This window comes from Eptesicus fuscus, chromosome 6 (genome assembly GCF_027574615.1).
Source record: "Eptesicus fuscus isolate TK198812 chromosome 6, DD_ASM_mEF_20220401, whole genome shotgun sequence".
Taxonomy (NCBI): Eukaryota; Metazoa; Chordata; class Mammalia; order Chiroptera; family Vespertilionidae; genus Eptesicus; species Eptesicus fuscus.
In genome coordinates, this window is record NC_072478.1 from 25399500 (window position 1) to 25418659 (window position 19160).

At 43.8% G+C, this 19160-nt stretch overlaps 1 protein-coding gene across 1 annotated transcript in view; it reads left to right on the forward strand.

Moving 5' to 3' along the window:
- Positions 1 to 19160, forward strand: part of LOC103303162 (mucin-16) — a 98447-nt gene that overhangs the window by 48501 nt on the left and 30786 nt on the right. The window contains 18 exon segments of the mRNA XM_054718351.1: positions 301 to 473; positions 774 to 809; positions 1069 to 1134; positions 3015 to 3139; positions 3233 to 3300; positions 3907 to 4079; positions 4486 to 4521; positions 4756 to 4815; positions 6031 to 6155; positions 6428 to 6495; positions 7108 to 7280; positions 11707 to 11828; positions 12190 to 12257; positions 13933 to 14105; positions 14429 to 14464; positions 14693 to 14758; positions 15674 to 15798; positions 16001 to 16068. Coding sequence (XP_054574326.1) covers positions 301 to 473; positions 774 to 809; positions 1069 to 1134; positions 3015 to 3139; positions 3233 to 3300; positions 3907 to 4079; positions 4486 to 4521; positions 4756 to 4815; positions 6031 to 6155; positions 6428 to 6495; positions 7108 to 7280; positions 11707 to 11828; positions 12190 to 12257; positions 13933 to 14105; positions 14429 to 14464; positions 14693 to 14758; positions 15674 to 15798; positions 16001 to 16068 — 1761 coding nt within the window.

Genomic DNA, 19160 nt, shown 5'->3' on the forward strand with positions numbered 1-19160 from the left:
TATACACACACACACACACACACACACACACACACACACACACTATAATAGGTGTAATAAAAATTGTGGGGCTCTGTCACACACCTATTGCTTTCCGAGGCTTCTCTCCCAGGCCTGCAAGAGGCTTGAAGCCCCATGGTTTTCTAGTTATTTCTTTATGGAGGTTATCTTCCTGAAGGCAGCAGATTCCTTGTTAACTAGAGTTTCCCAAGTTCCTGTCTTAGAGGCTGGCAAAAAGAGGGAGGGAAGGATGAATGGTGGAGAGAGAGTTGGACCAACAATGTGGAGGTTCTCACCCAGCTCTGAGAAGGACGGGGCAGCCACCAGAGTGGATGTCATCTGCACTCATCGCCCTGACCCTGAAGGTCCTGGACCGGACAGAGAGCAGCTGTACTGGGAGCTGGGACGGCTGACCCATGGAATCACCAGGCTGGGACCCTACACGCTGGACAGGGACAGCCTCTATGTCAATGGTGAGCAGCTGCAGTGTGATCTCTTCCTCTACTGGTAGCCTCTGCCCTCTGACTTGAGATCACACTTCCTGAATGGCCTCTAGGGCCTTAGCCAAGTGCACTGAATGATTTGGACTCATGCTTTCTTCTTCATCTTAGACTGACTTCACCCTCAGGGTCTTCTTTCCTGATGTGAGGGTGCTGTTGGAGAACCCCCAACAGCCTCTACCCCATGAAACCCCCTCCATTGCACTGACCCATATTTGGTTCCCCACCTCTCCCTGAACCCTTACCCACTAGCCTCCCTTGCTCTTGCTATAGGTTTCACCCATCAGAGCTCCACACTCATCATCAGCAGTGAGTATACAACTGGTGTCCCAGGGCCCCCAACACCAGGCAGGGACGGAGCTGAGCATTCCTCATGCCCACGTATGTCCTTTCCAGGAGGGAGGAGTTCCTGGGAGGGCACACATGACTTACTGTCCCCTCTTCCCCAGCTCTAGAGGGGATCCCAGCTCAAGCCCCACATGCAGTAAGCCCAATAAATAATACCTCCTGCTGGCGTTTCTGCCATGTGAGTGCCTTTCTGCTTTCACTGACGAGGGCTTTTCTGCAGCTCCTGGGACATCCACAGTTGACCAAGAGAACTTTGGGACTCCATCTTCATTCTCTAGCCCCAAAGGTAAGGACCAGTTATTGACACATCTGTTAGAGAGTGTTTGATGAGTATAAACATCTCTGACATTATTCACTCAAAGATGGAAAGTCATAGTAAATCTAGTAATAATTAGTCAACAAACTTTATTGAGCACCTACACTATGCTGGAGTTGGAATATAGCAGGGAATATAAAATTTTAAAAAAATCTCTGCCTTATAGATTTCATATTCTTTTGATATAAGAATATATATTATTATTATTATAGTAATGGTGATGGTGATTATAATAATGATGATGGTAGTGGTGGTGATGATAATGATGAGATGGTGATGATAATAACGGTGATGGTGACAATGATGTCGATGATGGTGATAATGGTGATGGTGGTGATGATAAAGATGGTGATGGTGAAATTGATATGGTGGTGATCAAAAGATAACAGATAACATCTGACATTACTGAGTATTGAATGTGAACCAAGTGCTATGTTCAGAATCTAGTATTATTTAATATGCTTTTAACAACTTTCTACCATTATAGGCAAGAAAGGCATGGAAACCTTTTATTTATCACTCTAAATCCTGTTGCTTAGTTTTAAAAGTAACCATATTATACACTCTTGCAGTTCCTCTGTATTTGAACATTATGTTTATTTCTATTGACCTCGGTATAAAGTAAACCTGCTGTATTGAGCAACTCTGTCTTCTTCCTTTGTGCTCCTTAGCATCCACTGCAGTGACTTGTTCATGGTAGTCTATAGGAAATATGTGGCTCTCCCCGGAAACAAAGGAATGAAGTGTGATATATGGAAATCCTCCTTTCCTTCATATTCTAAACTTTAATGACTGTCTGATTCTACCCAGTACAAATGTTTGGCATCTGTGTCACCACTCCCGACTCCCTCATCCATGGCAGACATTACTAAATGATAATAGCACCCATTCTTTCTGAGCTCAAGACAGCTTCAGAATCCTTACAACAAAACACCCCAGGGAGTTGCTACCATGTCAGTTGGACTTGTCTCAGGATTCTGGGATAAAATTCAAGGAAATTAAGTCCCTAGATGATGTGCATAAGGCTCTTTGGTTTTCCTGGGAGGCATCTGTGAGTTGGAAGTTCTCAGTTCAGGCTCAGCTTGGTCATAACTGAGAATACCAGTTTGATCCACATCTGCTCATACTTCTAACTAGTTGCCTGTGAGGTTCAGCCAATAGGAGGCATTGGTAGAACAGTGGTGGACAGGGTAGGAGAAGAGCCAGGGTATTTCTTCACCTCCCTCTCTTCTGCTTCATGTAGCATCTCCAGCAGGGGCTGTGTCCCCTCCATGGTCTCAGCAATCTCTGGTATGCCACTCTCTCCTCCCTTTGTCCCATTAGCGCTATGGGGCTGGGGGATTCTTGATTTTGCTAATTCTCTCTATGTTATCCTTTCAGTATTTTTGTATTAAATTCTCTCTATTGAAATACCCAACATAAATTCTATTTTTCTAACTAGAAATATATGTGCCCAGTGGTTATAGTACATAATTGGATGTGATGCCTTTTGCACCAATAAATACTCCAAGAATGGATGGATGAATGAATGAATGAATGAATGAACTAAAATTGTAACTAGAAACCTGGGGCATGAGTCTGGTCACATAACAGTGGATAAAATCTTGGTGCCACATTAGGGACCTACAAATCAGAGCTCCTGGGAGAAGGACCAATTCCAGATACCAAGAGCATTGGGTATGACTTACATGGTGAACCCTGCCTGCTCTGGATTAAGAACCAAGTTGGGTGGATCCCTCTAGTGCAGAAATCAGAGCCCATATGTGTGAGGGCTCACATGCTGCAGGCTGCACTGAACAGAGAGTCCTACCAGGCTCAGGGTAGGTCTCTCATCTGCCTTGTCGTTGCAGCAACAAGCCCTACCCTTGTGTTGTTTACCCTCAACTTTACCATCACAAACCTGCCATACGTGCCAGACATGGGGCACCCAGGATCTGCAAAGCTAAACATGACAGAAGCGGTCCTGCAGTCCATTGTAAGAGCCCCAAGATGCCTGCTGCCCACTCCTCCTCACCCCTGCCCTGCCCCCTCCACTTCTCCTGCTAACCTCCCTCTTATTTCTCCCCAGCTTGGTTCTTTGTTCAAGAACACCAGCATCGGCCCACTGTATTCCAACTGCAGACTGACCTCACTCAGGTGAGATGCTCGGGAGTGGATGTTCACATCCCATGCCTCACAGGTTCAGTTTCTGTTCTCCCCCTGTCCATGTTCCCCACCTGCCCAGTGTAGCAGCTCTAGGTACCTGTGACGCTGCATCTATTGAGCCTTCTCCCAGTTCCTGTTTCTCTGGCTTCTGTTTTGTCTTCTGAGAGGTCCTAACCAAAGTGTAGAACATCTCCCAGGAGTTAAAGCCTTGTAATTTCCAAAATTATTCTGTACTGAGGAATATTAAAAAGCAAAAATGAACAGTCCTCGAGGCATGCACATTTCTTCACCCACATTTAAGGTGCTCAAAGGTGATACAAGATCTTGGCACTGCCCACACCTGAATATTTTCCCCCTAATCTGAGAGTGGGGTAGTAGGAGACTGGGACATGAAAGGTGAACATTGTGCTAACTTAGTTTTAATCCACCTTCTTCATCTATTGATTATTAATGCTAGACATTTTGTCTCATTTTATTTTTTGCCTTCTAAGGAAGATTATTTCAGCTTTGTGGCTTTTCTAGATATTTCATTCTTACAGTCTCCCTCATCATCAGTTCTGCATATGTCCTTTTACCTATGTTCCTCCCTACCTCCAGGCCAGAGAAGGATGGATCAGCCACCAGAGTAGATGCCATCTGCACCTACCACTCTGAGTCCCCAAGCACTAGGCTGGACAGAGAGCAGCTATACAGAGAGCTGAGCCATGAAACCCATGGTATCACCTTGCTGGGCTCCTTCACACTGGACAGAAACAGCCTTTATGTCAATGGTGAGTGGAAGTACTGCCGTCAGAATTTCATTGCACACATTCTGGGTCTTCCGTCCTGTGGTGTGGGGAGGATTTGACCTTGTCCCAAACTGGCATACTCCTTTGGTTGTTTTCCTTAGAAAGAGGCATCCATTCACAGCTTTTCCAGAGATATATTGAGAGGTCAGACATTCAGAGAAGAGGGTTGGGGACAGATGGCAGAGGGGTGAAGATAACCTGATATAGAATTTCTTCCTCTGCTCTAGTGTTATTCTTTGGGGTTTGTCTTTAGAGTCTTCATTTTGAGGGTGCTTCAGAAATACTGCTTAAATAGATTCATAGATACTCAGTGGGCCCAGATTCTTGACACTTCCTCTCAACCCCCACTTTTATAACTCTTCACCCTCTCTCTCCCTCTTTTCTGCAGGTTACACCCGTCAGGCCCTGACCTCTACCTCCAGCAGTGAGTACTAATTTGGGTCCCACTATTGCTCTGCCTTGGGGCCCATCTCTTCTCCAGGAAGGGGAAAAGTCAGAAAACTTCCATTTTTCCAAACCTTCAGTCTCCCACTCAGGAAAGAGAAGCCTGGCACAGGTTTGAGGACAAACTAGAAAAAAGTCCGAAGGTCCCATGGCAGGCCTTCTTTGACTAGGGAGGCCCTCATTCACCATCTTTGACTCACTGTTTTCTTTTCAGTTGCTATGGCCTCCACCACGTCTCCAGCAACTTCAGCGACCCCAGTACCAGTCTCCATAGGTAGGGGCTTGCTCTATGTAATTTCCCAATAGAGAGCCATGACCATTTCTTTATTCATTCAGTAAGTATTCCTTTAGCACTTTCTGTATAAAAGGCCCTGGTAATGCAGAAGCAATCAGAATAGAAAGGGGCCTAGTCTTTGATGGGCTTCCTGCAAGAAAGGCAGACAATAAAGACTTGAGGGTACAAAAGGTATTGAATTAGATCAAAATGGCCTTGGGTGAATTCTGCAGGTGTGGGGGGAGGGGGATTCTTTCTCTAGGCTTTTAGTTTTCATTTCCAGGAAACAAGGGAACCGCATGAGCTCTGTGTATACCTAGACATGCCCCCTACAGGTCCTGGTCAGGGATTTGGGCATTTTCTGGTTGGAATAGGGCCAGCTTTTTCACTCCTGGGCTCCCACTGGCTCATGATAGATTTTGATAACACTTAATGTCCCGGGTGAGGTCCTAGATGAGCTGTCATTGCCTCTATATTACTCATCAGTGAGGGCCTCCTAAAGGCACTCAGCAGTGAGGGCCTCCTGAAGGCATTTGGACCCCTGTTCCCTCAGGCCAGAACTAGTGGTCACTGTAAGTGGGATCTGCCTATGGTCCTAGGTGGAGGGATTAGTAGCACAGACTCTGGGACCATAAGGCCTGGATTCAAATCATGCTCTATCATTTAGAGATTGTGTGACTTGGGGAAAATTATTTAACCTCCCTTGGGCTTAGTTTTTACTTCTGTAAAATGGAGATAAGAATACTGTATTTCTCCAAAGGTTTGCCTCAAGGCTTAAATGAGTTAAAATGTAAGTAAAGCACTTAAAACAGGTCCTTACCCATAAAAACAAAGTGTAAGCATTTCTTCAAACAATTTAAAAAATCAATAAATAAGTGGATCTCATAGAAATAATGTAAATGAAATTTAAAAAAAAAAAAACTCAGGAAAAGAGGGTATCTGTCTAGAATTTTAGCAGACCGCGGGGTCATACATGTTTGCTTTCTGCTTTATGATGAATTTACCTCCATAGTGCAATTTTTCATACTTGTCCTCAGCGCCCCTCAGTTCATGCTGATATCTGGGAACTCATCCCTCTGAAGCTGCCTGTTTTGGAAGAGGATACCCCTCCCCAATGCTTGATGACTTGATGACACACATGTGGGCTGCCTCATGCTCAGGCACACTGAGCATAGGGTGGGCTCAGTAGGCATCTCTCTCCTACCTCCACTGCAGGCACTGTTCCTGCCCTGGTGCCATTCACTCTCAACTTCACTATCACTAACTTGCACTATGAGGAGGACATGGGTCGCCTTGGTTCCTGGAAGTTCAACAGCACTGAAAGAGTTCTGCAAGGCCTGGTGAGAGCCTTGCCCACATCACTCCTCCTGCCCCAGCTACTGAAGCTGGCCCACCTAATCCCTACCACACCCATAGAACTGACCCTGGGCTACCTCATTCTTGCCCCAACCACCAATGCAAGACCCACCTACTTAAGTATCACACTTGTGGAAGTAGACTCCATCCATCTTATCTTTGTCTCCCTAGATGCAAGCCCAGCCCATTGATGCCAGCCCCATCCATATCACTTCTGCCCTGCCCACCCACTTACTTCCCTTTCCCTCTTCTACAGCTGAGAATCTTGTTCAAGAATAGCAGTGTGGGCCCCCTCTACTTGGGCTGCAGACTGACCACGCTAAGGTAAGACCTTGGATTAACCAGTTAGGGCAGCCTCAGATGCTCCTAGATCTAAAGAGTTTGGTTCGACTCCTTCTTGCCCTTCCTGTTGGAAGTGGGATTGAGGAGGCGCTTGTTCTAGGACCAATGCCTCTTTTGATTGTATGTCCGCCATCAACTGTCTCCAGATTCTGCAGATGCCATCAGCAGGATTGAACGCTTAGCCTGATCATCCTTCTGAATTCCCTCCTCCCTTCATTTCAATCAGTGAGAGCATTTCCTTTAGGTTTTCAATTCCATCCCCAGGATTTTCTGAAGCCAAATGTATTTCTTTCACTGGCTTTAATCTCAAATTTCAGCTGCACACGTGTCTCAATTATGAGCTCTCCTGTCCTCAAGCCTTGAGGATGCTGGTTTCTGTCTTGCAATTTAATGGTGATTCTCTCGCCCACTAACTCTGCTCAAAGACCTAGGCTGGCCAGAATTTGGTGAGCTCAGAGAATCTGAGTCTGACTTCTTACCTCTCTACCAGCCTCCTCATTTCCTATGGATCATTCCTTCCTGCCCCCAAAATATCAGGACCCCTCCCTGGGAACTCACTTTATTTATTGTCATCCCATCATCCACTCTTGCCAGGCCCAAGAAGGACAAGACAGCCACTGGAGTGGATGTCGTCTGCACACATCACCCTGACACTGTGGGCCCTGGGCTGGACAGGGAACGGCTGTACTGGGAGTTGAGCCAACTGACCTATGGTGTCACTAGGCTGGGCCCCTACACCCTGGACCAGGAAAGTCTCTACATCAATGGTGAGGGGCTGCCATTTTTTTACATCTCAGTAGGTTGCACATTCTCCTTCATTTTTCCTTTTCCTTCATCCCTCCCTCTACTCATCTTATCTTTCTCTACTTGTGCAGGTTACACGCACCAGACTCAGGCAACCACCCCTAGCAGTGAGTATTCTGCGGTTTAGAAATCTCTACAATCCTACAAGTCTCAATCTTTAAGAATGGAAGAGACCAGGTGTCCATTGCCTCCATGCCCCACCCCTACTCCACCCCAGCCTCCAATGAAGAGGGACCATTACCATGACCACCTCCCTCTCTGGTATCTCCAAGGTAATTTGATGGTTCCCCACCCCAAGCTTATGTTTTTTTTCTCTCCAGTGTACATGGTGACCACAGTTTCTGCAGAGATACTGATTCCTCTCTCCAGTTCCACAGGTAGGCATTCTCTTCTCTCAAGATGCTTCCAGTCACTCCTTTTGGGTTCTAATCATAGGACAGAGAGGAGAGGTGCAGTAGGTGGCATAACTCCAGCAAAGTCAAGGCTGACTACCCAGGCCCCTGCAAATTTCTTAAATAGCAGTCCCACCCTAAGCCATTCTCTGTAACCTTTTTATGAAAACTATAGGTAGATCCTGAATTCCAAATTATCTCACAAACCTTGGAAGAATGAAAAGCAGAACCTCTCACTGAGAATAGATTTGCCAAGTGGCCAACTTGCCAAATCAGTAAAGGATCCATTCTCTAGTTTGCCTGCTTAACCAATGGCTTGTTTTAAGGAATATTCTTTGTGAATATATTGAATAGATATGACTTTATTCTTATAATAACTTTATGAATCTGTTCCTTGTGAATATATACAGTTGACCCTCGAACAACACGAGTCTGAACTACACAGGTTCACTTATACATGGATTTTTTTGTCAAAAAATACCTGTATTGTTTTTTATCTGCTGTTGTGAGTGTGGAGGGCCGACTATATTCATTGATCTACACTATTTTATCTAGGACACTCAAGCATCCATGGATTTTGGTAGTTATAGGGATCCCTGGAGTAAATCTCTCCACTTAAGTTTGGGGGGAAACTAAAGTTATATGCAATTTTCGACTGCACAGGGGTTAGCAGCCCCTAAACCTCACATTGTTCACTATATGCATTGACTGTAGTCTCTCTGGCTGTAGTCATTGCATATAGTCATTCCATTTTAGCTACATGGTGAGGAATGTGCAATTTATTTAAGTGTGGGGACCATGGGGTTGTTTCTCCATTTCATGAATATTTTGTGTTTGTCCCAGCCCCCAACTTTTTATAATGAGAACTGTCAAAAATAACCAAAATGTGGAAACAGTAATGCCAGGAGCCTCCATGCATTTGACCCAGTTGTTGACATTTTGTCTCATTTGATTCTTGCACATTGTTCCACTATAACCTGACCCAGGTGCTGCTCACCTATGCTATGGAAAATCACATAGTGGAAATCACAGGGCTTATGCAAAAAATGGGATTGGGGCTCAGCAGTCAAAAACCTTCTCAGTGACATAAAAAATAGGAGTCTCATAAACAGAAGTTTTACATATGTTTAGTGGTTAAGAAATACATAAATACTACAAAAAAGAGAGCCCTTTACTTTGAAAGAGGCCTGTGCTCGGTGGTGGAAGTGGTCATCACAAGGACTGAAACTTGTGAGTTCTTGTGAAGTGGTTGGGAGGAGGGTTACATGAAATCAGCAAGAATGCCAGACCCCAAGAAGGATATGGTATCCTTCATAACTAAACGGAGGGGTGCTGAATGAGCTGGTAGATCTTTGGGCTATGTGCCTGCATTCTGTAGCAAGGTTAACCTGGGTGCATTTTTCTGTATTCACTAGTGTTTATCTTGTGTACCTTGTGGATGAAATTGCAAATGTGCAAACATGAAATTTACCTTATGTTCAAATTGTTCTCTAATGTATTCAATGACCCTGGGGGAGGGGGGGAGACATGTTTTCAAAACAAACATTACAGCAGAACTGACTACTTAGATGAGACATAGATATTTTCTGAACTATTTGAAAGTTCCAAATATCATGATGTTTCACCATTAAAAATTCCCCAAGAATCACCCAAAATTAGAACATTGTCTTATGTGATAAGACATGATACATGATACCATTACCACACGTCATAAAATAAGAATACTTTGGTAGCATCTAATATTAGTCCATATTCTAATTTTCCCCAAAATCTCTCTTTTTCATGGGTGGTTTTTTTTCACACCAGGATTCCTCAACTCATATTGTCTTTTCAATGTTTTTGACTTAGAGTATTCCCACTAAGAACCCCCAACTTCATTCTGTTTTTTTATCTTGAAATTGACTTTTAAAGATAGCAGAACAGAATTTGGCTTTGTATGTTTGTTTTAAATATACTCTCGAATAATAATATACTTGAAAGGATTATTCATAAAATAATTCTTATTAAATCAGTAAATTGAGTAAATAGGGAAGAATATTTGTTATTTATCAAATTGCCCTTCAGACAGTTTTTCAAATGAGGCATTGAAGGGTGAACCTGTTCGGGAGGGTCCTCAAAGGTACACTGGTAGGAGGAAGAAACGGCTCAAGCCTGGATAAACTTTTGGTCTGTAAGTATTCATTTCCCACTCACGCCAATCCAACCCAGTATAGGGTTTTTGAGGGATTTTCTGGTTGAGCAAAGAAAAAGATATGACCACCAGATGGCAGTAACACACACAAGGTTTATTGGGCAGCACTTAGGTTTGTATTGGGGGAGGTCCCTCAGAGCAGCCACCTTCAATGAACAAAATAATGGAACAAACAAAATAGAAACAGAGTCATAGATACAAGAACAGACTGATGATTGCCAGAGGAGAGGAAGACAGGGCATTGGGTGAGAAGATTAAGAAGTACCAACGGAGTCAAACTTCAGAGGGAAGGTAGGGGAGGGTGGGAGAAAGGGGGAGAGATCAACCAAAGGACTTGTATGCATGCATATAAGCCTAACCAGTGGTCACGGACAACAGGGGTGGGGGCATAAGTGGAGAGGGGTTTGGGATGAGAATGGGGGGATGAGGACATTTATGTGATACCATAATCAATAAAGAAATTTTTTAAAAAAGGAAGTACCAATGGAGCACAGGTGGGGTGGCTCAGTTGGTTGGAGCATCATCCACTACATCAATGGGTTCGATTCCTGGTCAGGGCACATGCCTAGGTTGCAGTTTGATTCCCGATCAGGGGGGCAGGGAAGGAAGTACAGGAGGCAACCAATCAATGTTTCTTTCTCACATTGATGTTTCTCTCTCTCAAATAAATAGGCACTTTCTTGAGTGAGGATTAAAAAAAGACGAAGTACAAATTGGTATTTACAAAATGGTCACAGGGATTAAGTACAGCATAGAGAATATACCAATAATGTAATAATAATGTATAGTGCCAGGTGGGTACTGGAAATATTGGGGGAACACTTTGTAAAGTGCCTGAAACTAATACAAAATAATATTGAGTGTAAATTGTAATTAAAGAATAAAAATTTAAAAAGAGAGAGAGGTTATGGCATGGGGATCACTAGAAAAAGTCAAGAGAACACTCATGGGAGGAGGGAACCAGAGAGGCTATGTGTCTAGGTCAGCGATGGGCAACCTTTTGAGCTTGGTGTGTCAGACTTCGCCAAAAAACTGAGCATAACTAGGGTAGTGTGTCACTTTGAGGAAAAAACATTATTTCGCAAATGTTTCATCCTCAGGAGCAGCAAATGTTTCATCCTCGGCATGCAGCCGCCTAAGCGGCCGCGTGTCAGTGCTGACACACGTGTCATAGGTTCGCCATCACTGGTCTAGGTGATGTCATTCAGCAGCCCAGTGGGTGGGTGGGGGGTTTCCAGGTTAGACAGCTCTGAAGGGCAGCGGGTTTGGACATTTGCAGGCACACTGCTTATCCTTTTTATGGCTATCCAATGGTAGGTACAGTTTTACAGGATATGCAGACCAGGCAGTCTCGAAATGGCTAACATGTGCTTGTTTGGGCTATGCTTAAAACAGTTGGACATGTAAAAATCTGAGTTTAGTCCTGGTAATCTTTTGAGCTAATGGATCTCAGCCTGCTGTGAAAAAAATAAATAACCTAGAGGCTAATATACAGCCACCATCTCTGAATCATTAATATAGCACCCTGATACCATCATCTTTACTTTATGCAGGTGGCCCAAGTTGGGAACCACGTAAAATAGAATATACCACTGCCTCCACTCCCTACCCCCACTCCATCTCCAGCCTCATATAAACAAGAAATGATACCCATAAAAAGCCCTAGTCATGGGCACCCCCTCCCTTTTATGTCCAAGCTGATGGGGTCCCCGGAGCAGGCAGGGGTTGTGTTCCAGTGACCCTTTTCCCCACATCTGATACAACACTGACTCAGAACATGGCTTCCCCTTCCTCTCTCCGCTGCAGCTGCTGGCCCTGCCCTCATGTCCTTCACCCTCAACTTTACCATCACCAACCTGCACTACACGGAGGACATGCAGCCAGGCTCTGCGAAGTTCAACTCCACAGAGTCAATTCTACAGTATCTGGTGAGAGCCCCCTGCTACCCACTTTTCTTTCTAATTTCCACTCCACCCCTCCTTGCTACAATTTTGGAGGATATAGAGGGCTAAGGAGGCAGGCAGTTCCAAGTTCAAAACTTGGAACTGCCACAGATAAGTGATGTGACTTTGGAGTAGTGATTAGTCTTTGTGGTATTGTTTCCTCATCTGTGAAACTGAGACAGTAAATCATTTATCCCAAAGGGTCCTTTTGAGAATTAAATGTGGTATGAGAAGATTAGGGAGCTGTTGTGTGTTGTTGTTGTTTTTTTTAAAAAAAACAACATTGTGTTTTAAATGATGATTAGTTTTATTCTTATTTTTTATTCATCCACTCCTTCCTTCTCAGCTTGAGCCCCTGTTCACCAACAGCAGCATTGGTTCACTCTACACTGGCTGCAGACTGACCACACTACGGTGAGACCTCATCTCTATCTTGCCTTCATAGGTGTGGTAATAAGGTGTGGGCTGGTTGGGCTGACCAGGGCCTAGACTGAGCTATGGGAAGTGAGGTGCCTCAAGCACAATATTTAAGGAGATGCTCACCTTCCGGTGCTAACCCTATGCTTGCACAACCCTGAGAGTCAGCATGTCCTTATATCTTGTATCTGGGTGCCTTGCTTACCTCACCCTATTCCCAGCCCTAATGCTAGTGCTTTGCCCTGCTACTCTAGACCATCCAATCAGACAGCTAGACTTGCAAGACCTGAGTGGGACAGACACAACTACAGTGTTAGTTAGAAGGATGAAGACAGGAAACAGCAGGCACTGGACATTTGTGTTTTGCAAGAAAGCTCTCGGCAGTTGAAGGGTTATTATTTTGGCCTTCCAGGTAACAATCCATGTGCAAAGAAATGAAACCTCAATGGATAGGTGCTGGAGCCACCCTGGCTCAGATGCCCCATGCCCCAAAGGGAAATTAATCTATTGTAACAGTTCTGCCCAGTTAACAGGGCCACCCTACTGTGCCAGCCCAAACCTATAGCTTCCTACTGGTTAAAAATGTCCATGTAATGTACTCCCAGAAAAGATGCAGGCCAAAAGCAGCACCAACAGGCAATGAAACTGACACTGCATCTTGTCAAGTAGGAGACCAGAGCTAGAAGCAGCTTAGCTCCAGGTAGCTTCCATCCTGCTGAGGTTCAAGGGACACTCTCCCGCCCCCACAACTTCCCCACTCCCCCGCCCCCATTATGCTCTCTGCCAGTGCAACCTGCAGGGTCTCCCAGGTTATCCCTTCAGGCCAAGCTTTCCCTATTGCCCTAGAGAGATGGTAATGCAAGAGGCAGGTGGGCACTGGTAGGAGTCTGCTATGCAGTGTCTCATGGTCAGATACTCACATTTAAAACTTGGCCTGGATCAGCTTTCCAAGAGCTGATGAGTCTTTTATTCAGAGCTACTCTCCATTTTCCTTAGGAAACTATGGGTGCTTTGTAACTATTTGTTTAATTAAACAATTAATTATTAGCACTTCTAATGTACTTGGCAGGAGGGCTGGGTATTTTATATCAAACATTTCTGAATCCTATGATGTTGCACCAAAGTGATTACAGCACACTCCATGCTGCAAAGATGGGAGAACTGAGTCAGAGAAGCCATGTGGATTATTCAGCAAGTGACAGTACTAAGGTTGAACTGATGGGTGTCTGATTCTAAAGCATCCACTCTAGCCCTAAATGGGTTGCTCAATGGTAAGAGCATTGGCCCTCAGACTGAAGGGTCCCATCTTCAATTCAAGTCAAAAGCATATACCATTGTTGCATGTTCGATCCCCGGCCCCAGTTGAGACATGTGTGAGATACAACCAATCAATGTGTCTCTCTCACATCAGTGGTTTTCCCTTTCTGTCTCTTCCCCTTCCTTCCACTCTCTCTAAAAATCAATGGGAAAAAAATGTCCTTGGGTGAAGATTAAAATAAAGTCAAACACCCACTCTGGTACTTTGTAGCTCAAAATGCCCCTTGTCCTGTGAATGCTCATGCCTGGACCAGGAGAGCAGATAAGCAGGCATCCACATACAAGAGGGCTGAGGAAAGATGTCCTACCAGGATGTCTCAGTCCTGTTTCCATATCTATGTCCTTCTCTCCCCAGGCCTGACAAGGGTGAAACAGCCACTGGAGTTGATGCCATTTGTACCTACCATCCTGACCCTGCAGGCCCCGTGCTGGATAGGGAGCAGCTCTACTGGGAGCTGAGCCATCAGACCCATGGTGTCACCTGGCTTGGTCCCTACATCCTAGACAGGGATCATCTCTATGTCAATGGTGAGCCTCTGGTGGTGACAGATGTCCTCTGCAGCACCAGTTGGATTCTTTCGTCACTGCTCTGAGCTCTGACCAGAGGATACACCCATGTCTGCTTCCAGATTTCTCTCCTCACTTGTGAAGTCCCTGTTCTCCACCATATCTGTATATGTCACACACAGAGAGTGGTGGGAAGTCACAGGTTATAGGAGGCAGAAGTCACCATCTGTAGGGGCACAACCTCTTAATGGCATCTACTGTTCTCTTACACCAGTAGTCCAACCCTTTCATCCCTTTCTTAATAACCTTTGAAACATCCCATCTCACTCTTACCTACTCTGCAGGTTACACCAGACCAGTCTTGACATCCATCCCTAGTGGTAAGTGTCCAAACCTTAGAAGGCCCTATGGCCCCACAGTGATTGGTGGGTGTAGCTGGTTCCTCCTCCCTATGGCTAAGGCCTCAGTGTGGGGGAAGGAAGTCTTAGGGTCTTCATTACGGCCACCCCCCTCCCAACTTCAACTCAGTTTGGGCATCAAGGCCAAGTTGTCTCTGGCATCTCTAAGGTGAAGCTGCATTATTCTTATTTCTGATGCTTCCTCCTCAGTGTCTATGACTTCTACACCCTCCTTGAGAAACTCATTGGCTCCAATCTCCTTCTCCAGTTCTACAGGTAAGAGCATTCTCTCTTTGTCTACTGCTTTCCAAGCTGCATGCCTCTGTGCTTCACAATGAAAAGTCAAGACAGCATACATGGGCAGATCAAGGCAAGGGGACAGTGTGAGAAGGATAAAATCTAGAGCCTGAGCTTCTGCCCTAAAATAGCTGTATGGCCTTGGTGAAGTGCCTTAATCTTTATGACACTCATTTTCATCTCTGTTAGATGGGGGTAAGTAACAGGATGTGCCTCCAAGGTTTGTGTGAGGATTATATGAAATACCAGATGGAAAGTGCTAACAAAGGTTATAATGTAGCATAGAGTAAGCCCTTACCAAACATCAGCTGTTATTGATGCTGTTTTTGTTGTCATTATTATTATTATTATTATTATTATTATTACTAGAGGCCCAGTGCATGAAATTCATGCACTGGGCCCAGTCAGCACCCTCTCCAATCTGAGACTGCTGGCTCCTAACCACTCGCCTGCCTGCCAGCCTGATTGCCCCCTAACCACTCCCCTACTGGCCTGATCAATGCCTAACTGCTCCCCTGCCGGCCTGATCACCTCCAACTGCCCTCCCCTGCTGTCCTGGTCGCTCCCAACTGCCCTCCCCTGCCGGCCTGTTCACCCCCAACTTCCCTCCCCTGCTGGCCTGATCACCCACAACTGCCCTCCCCTGCCAGCCATCTTGTGGCGGCCATCTTGTGATGACGTGGGGACGGTGCGTAAGGACCACCTAGGCTTTTATTGGTATAGATTACTATTATTAATGTTCAAAATAAAGCTTTCCTATTCTGGGGAGAGACACTCTGAGCTTCTGCAGCAGATGTGAATACCAGGCTGAAGCCACCCCTCTGCCCCTGACGTCTAAATTTAGCACAGGCAGTGATTCAGGGTGTGATATTTTCTCTCTCAATTTCACTGCAGTCTCTTTCCTTGCCCTGGTGCCATTCACCCTTAACTTCACCATAACAAACCTGCACTACATGAAGGACATGCAACATCCAAGCTCAGTGAAGTTCAACAAAATAGAAAAGATCCTGCAGCACCTGGTAAGTCTCCTCCTGCCCACCTCATTCCTACACTTCTCATTGATGGCCACCATGCCCATTGCTATCAGTCCCTCACCTCTCCTATGCTCCATTCATCTCTTCCTGACTTCTAACTGATGCCAACCCTGCTCTTCTCATCCCAGCCCTGCTCCTGCCCTTCCCTGTCAGTTCTTCTACTCACCTCTTTCTCCTCCCTCAACAGCTCAGATCCTTGTTTAAGAACACCAGTATCAGCCTCCTCTACTCCAGCTGTCGACTCACCTTGCTCAGGTAAGACCACCAGAGATGTCCCAGTAAGGCACAGTGGAGATTTTATCCACAGTCCTCTAGGGCTGGGTCCTCCCTTTGATCTCAGCCTTTTCCAGCTCCTCACCTAAAACAGCCACTATTCCTCCAGTTCTGGCCCCTGGTCCCTGCACTGGACTTTTACATCCTCAAGAGTCTCTAATCTCACATGCAATATTTAGTAGGAGCAAAACAAAATATAATAACCTGAAAGTAGGCACCGAATTCTTTCATAAGGATGCATCCCTGGTCCTTCACAAAGAATAAACCCAAAGCCTACCATGCCCCCAACCCATACTGCATATGTTTATTTTTTTTAATTTGAATTCATTGGGGTGACATGGGTTAATAACTAAACTTATGTAAATTTCAAGTGTGTAATTATGTAATACTCATGTATATTGCATTGTTTGCTCACCAACCAGTCTTTAGTCTTCTTCCATCACTATACCAGGTATACCGGTTAATAATGTGGATTTTTTTCAATAGGTGGAGTTACACTTATGTTGATATATATGCAGTTTGATATGTATGCTATTTTGTTGTATTGACAGCATGCTTCAAAACTTCCTATGTCAAATTTGCTGAAGGTGTTAACATCATAGATATTTTTACACTTAAAAATGTCTAATTTTATGCCCAAAAAAAAAAGAGCATTTGTAGGAAGTTTTAATTCATTACTTTATTTTGAAGAAAAGTGCTGCTGAAAATTATTGTATACTTCGGAAAGCTTATGGTGAACATGCTCCATCTCAAGATACTTATGAATGCTGTTTTAAACGCTTGAAAAGTGATGATTTCGATGTGAAAGACAAAAAACGTCCAGGTAAACCGAAAAAGTTTGAAGACCAACAATTACAAGCATTATTGGATGAAGAAGTGTGTCAAACTCAAAAACAACTTGCAGAAAGATTAAATGTTGCTCAGCAAACAATTTCCGATCGTTTACAAGCAATGGGAAAGATTTTAAAGGAAGGAAAATGGGTGCCACATCAACTGAATGAAAGACATATGGAAAACCGAAAAGTCATCAGTAAAATGTTGCTTCAATGGCACAAAAGAAAGTCTTTTTTGCATCGAATTGTGACGCGATGAACAGTGGATTTATTTTGAGAATCCCAAATGCACAAAATCATGGGTTGATCCAGGTCCACCATCAACATCGACTGCAAGGCCAAATCGCTTCAGAAAGAAGACATTGCTCTGTGTTTGGTGGGATCAGGAAAGTGTGGTGTATTAGCTTCTAAAACCAGGTGAAAGCGTTAATACTGATCGCTACCGACAAATAATCAATTTGGACCACGCTTTGGTAGTGAAACGACCAGAATGTGCCAGAAGACACGGCAGAGTAATTTTGCTTCATGATAACGCACCATCACACACTTCAAAACCAGTTAAAGACACCTTAAAAGATCTTGCCTGGGAAATACTAACCCACCCACTGTATTCACCAGATCTTGCTCCTTCCAATTACCATTTGTTCCAATTGATGACACCCACACTTTCTTTTCTTTCTTTTTTTTTTTTTTTTGGCACACGCACTTTCTCAGCAGCACTTCAAAATGCACGAAGAAGTGGAAAATTGGGTCTCTGAATGGTTTGCCTCAAAACAAGAAAAGTTCTATTGGGACGGTATCCACAAATTACCTGAAAGATGGGGGAAATGTGTAGCTAGTGATGGACATTACTTTGAATAAAGCACTTTTGATGTTTCTCTTGAAATTATTGTGTTTTCTTTTATTACAAAATCCACATTATTAACTGGTTCACCTGGTATATTTGACCCCTTTACCCTCTTCAACCTCCCCTCAACCTCTCCTGTTGTCTGTATCTATGACTTCGTTTGTTTTGTTTGTTCATTTGTTGCTTTCTGTTTTCTATCCCACATATGAGTGAAATCATAAGCTTCTTATTTTTTTCCATTTGATTTATTTCATTTAGCAGGATACTTTCAAGGTTCATCCATGCTGTCATCAAATCTGTATATTTCATCCTTTCTTATGGCTGAGTAGTATTCCATTGCATATAACTACCACATCTTTTTTATATAATCACCCATCGAAGGACATTATTTCCATGTCTTGGCTTCGTGAATAATGCTGCAATGAACATACGGGTGCATATATATTTTTAAATAAATGTTTTCAAAAAATTTCAAGTAGATATCCAGAAGAAAGATTTCTGAATCATATGGTAGTTCTATGCTTAATTTTTGGAGGAAACTCCGTACTATTTTCCATAGTGGCTGTACCAGTTTACATTCCTACCTGCAGTGAATGAGGGTTCCTTTTTCTCTACATCCTGTCCAACACTTGTTATTTCTTCTCTTGTTGATAATAGCCATTCTAACAGGGGTAAAGTGATATCTTATTGTAGTTTTAATTTGCATTTTCTTTATAGCTAGTGAAGTTGAGCATCTTTTCATATGTGTGTAAATGGCCATTTGTATGTCTTCTTGGGAAAAGTGTCTGTTCAGGTCCTCTGCCCATTTTTTAATTGGGTTGTTTGTTCTTTGTTGTTGAGTTGTAGCAAGAGTTTACATGTTTTGGATATTAGCCCCTTATCAGAGGTATTGTTTGCAAATATCTTCTCTCATTTTTGCCTTTTTGTTTTGTTGGTGGTTTCTTTTTCTGAGCAGAAGCTTTTTAGTTTGATGCAGTCCCGTTCATTTATTTTTACTTTTACTTCCCTTGCTTTTGGGATCAAAGTCACAGAAGCTTCTCTGAGACCAAAGTTCATAAGTTTAGTACCTATGTTTCTTTTTATTTATTTTATTGTTACCAGTCTTATGTTTAGGTCTGTGATCCATTTTGAGCTAATTTTTGTGTATGGTGTCCAATAACAGTCTAGTTTCATCCTTTGGCATGTGGCTTTCCAATTTTCCCAACATTATTTACTAAAGAGGCTTTCTCTTCTCTATTATATGTCTTTGATCCTTTGTAGAAAATTAGTTGCCCATATAGGTGTGAGTTTGTTTCTGGGCTGTCAATTCTGTTCCATTTGTATGCATGTCTGTTTTTCTGCCAATACCATACTGTTTTGATTATTGTAGCTCTGTAGTATAATTTGAAGTAAGA